Consider the following 2,843-nt stretch of genomic DNA (forward strand, 5'->3'; position numbering starts at 1 on the left):
CCCCCCCCCTTCCCGTTTACATTCGGAGGCATCGTTGTGAAGGTAGCCGCTCATCAAAATAATGAGATCCGAGAAATAGACATTTTTCAGCTAGATCTAGTTTGGAATTTTTTTTTTACGAATTTTTTTTTTTAGTTGACTTTGTATATATCCATAAAAAAACACTTTTGTGTGTGGATCTTATGAAAGAACGTTGATTAAAGGCACAGCAAATTTAAATTTGCAGTTTCCCAGGACTCTAAAGCTATGGTAGTCATTCAACTTTGGAGGCCATTTTTTTGGTGCTAATTCTACCTCTGAAACCAGGTGACCCCACTTCCATCAATCGCAAATATCTCGACTTCTTTTCAAGATAAATGGATATTTTTTTCATCGAAATCAAGGCAAATAAACACTCTTTCAGATGATTCCAGTTATTGCGTGTACCCAACATTTGACGAGCGCCTGATTCCAATGCGTCGAGACACAAATATTTGTCATTGAAAGATAGGCAAAAATGTCAATCTTTCCAAATGATGATGCCTCTGTCAATAATTCATTGATGGTCAAGGACCAGTAGACCAGTAACTCCTCACGCGCAAGAACTGATGAGCGCCTGATCCCCCCCCGCCGTGACATATGTACATACCTTGGGATGGCTGGCAAGGTCTGAGTTGGACTTTGTAGTAGTTGTTGTCCAAGGCCACCGTGACGTCAGTGAGGCCGAGTATGACGTCCAAGATGGCGGCGTGTCTTGTGGCTTCCCACTGGACCATCAACTCTGCACAGCCGTTACTGGAGGGAGAGAGATAGAGAGATAGAGCGAAAGAGAGGTAGAGAGATAGAGACACACACACACAGCCGTTACTGGGGGGAGATAGAGGGAGATAGATAGGGAGATAGATAGAGAGATAGAGAGGTAGAAAGAGAGAGATAGAGAGGGATATAGAGATAGAGAGATAGACAGATGGAGAGATAGATAGATGGAGAGATAGAGAGAGAGGGACAGAGAGAGAGAGAGAGAGAGAGAGAGAGAGAGAGAGAGAGAGAGACGCACACAGCCGTTACTGGGAGAGAGAGAGATAGATAGATAGAGAGATAGAGAGGTAGAAAGAGAAATATATAGAGGGATATAAAGATAGAGAGGCAGATAGACAGATAAATAGAGGGAGAGATAGATAGATGGAGAGATAGAGAGAGAGGGATATAGAGATAGAGAGGTAGACAGAGAGATATAGAGATATTGAGAGATAAATAGAGACACACACACAGCCTTTACTGGGGGAGAGAGAGAGATAGAGATAGAGAGATAGAGAGATGAGAGATAGAGACACACACAGCCGTTACTGTGGGAGAGAGAGATAGAGGGATAGATATATAGACATAGAGAGATAGAGAGATAGATAGATATATAGATAGATAGATAGATAGATAGATAGATAGATAGATGGATAGATAGATAGATAGAGACACACACAGTCGTTACTGGAGAGATAGAGAGAGAGAGATAGAGAGAGAGAGAGAGAGATAGAAATAGAGATAGAGAGAGAGATAAAGAGTGAAAGATAGAGAGAGATAAAGACACAGATAGAGATATAGGGAGAAGGAGATACAGATAGAGAGAGGGATAGAGGTAGAGAGAAAGAGACACACACCAAAACAGACAAACAAATAAACAAACAAACAAACAAACAAACCAGCCTATATGTACTCACACTTGACCCAGTTCCAGATTCATCAGTTTCCCTCCCAGAGCCTGGAACCTTTCCTTCACCAGAGACGCTACACTCATGTACTCCGGCGAGCTCCGGTCATTGTAGGCGTCTGACCACTGCAGGCCCACCAGGTACAACTTGAGCTCCACAACACTGTAATCATCTGACCAACAAACCAAAAGACCAACGTTAAACAAACACACAAACAAATGTGAGGCAGCGTGGTGGCATCAGGCTCTCGTCAAAATAATGAAATCGAAGAAAAAAGTAGTTTTCTCATATCTTAGCAGTTTTTATCAAATCTGTGTTTTTTGGCTCAACACCTTTTATGTCCATTTACAAACACATTCCTTTGAGGATTTCACCGAAAAACGTTGATTAAAGGCTCAATAATATAAATTTACAGTTTTCATGGACTCTCCAGCTTTGGAATTTACCAAGCCTTGGCGGCCATTTTCTCGCTAATTTTACCTCTTAAACCAGGTGACCCCCACCTCCTTCAATCCAAAATATCTCCACTTCTGTTAAAGATGGATGGGTAATTTTTTCATTGAAAGCAAGACAAATGAACAAACTTTAAGATGGAACCAATAACTCAATAAGCCCAAAAATTGACGAGAGCCTGATTCCACCACGTTGCCTCACAAATGTTCAACAAACAAACAAGTAAACAGATGAACGAACATTTAACCCTATCCGTACGTCGTGTTTTACTATCGTATCCATACGACTTGGGGAACTCTTTGCCACCACTTTCCAAAGAGGAAATTAATTTACTCTTTAATCCGATCCGTACGCTGTGCATAGCAGTCGTTCAAAATTATTTTTTGGAGAAATACTGAAAGTTTCAAAGAGATCTTTGCACTAGAAATATTCTAAACTGTGAAGATTACAACTCCAGGGATACAAAATGACCCCAGGGCGTATGGGAAGGGTTAAAGAACATTTGAATAAATAGGGCAGGTTTGAAATTGAGAAAGTGATTGGACTGTGACGCCATCCTTTCAAGCTATGTTGAGTGGGAGGTTGTTAAAGTAGGTACTATTGCATTACTGACTGACTGACTGACTGACTGACTGACTGATTGAATGATCGATTGATTGATTGATTGATTGATTGATTGATTGATTGATTGATTGATTGATTGAT

The 2,843-nt window shown here is 40.8% G+C and overlaps 1 protein-coding gene across 1 annotated transcript in view; it reads right to left on the minus strand.

The window, feature by feature from the left end:
• Positions 1 to 2,843, minus strand: part of LOC101857554 — a gene marked incomplete at its 3' end in the record, with an annotated part of 64,794 nt that overhangs the window by 49,602 nt on the left and 12,349 nt on the right. Inside the window, 1 exon segment of the mRNA XM_013080574.1 lies at positions 1,695 to 1,857. Within this exon segment, the coding sequence (XP_012936028.1) occupies positions 1,695 to 1,857 (163 nt within the window).

Source organism: Aplysia californica, unplaced genomic scaffold, assembly GCF_000002075.1.
Source record: "Aplysia californica isolate F4 #8 unplaced genomic scaffold, AplCal3.0 scaffold00091, whole genome shotgun sequence".
Classification (NCBI taxonomy): domain Eukaryota; kingdom Metazoa; phylum Mollusca; class Gastropoda; order Aplysiida; family Aplysiidae; genus Aplysia; species Aplysia californica.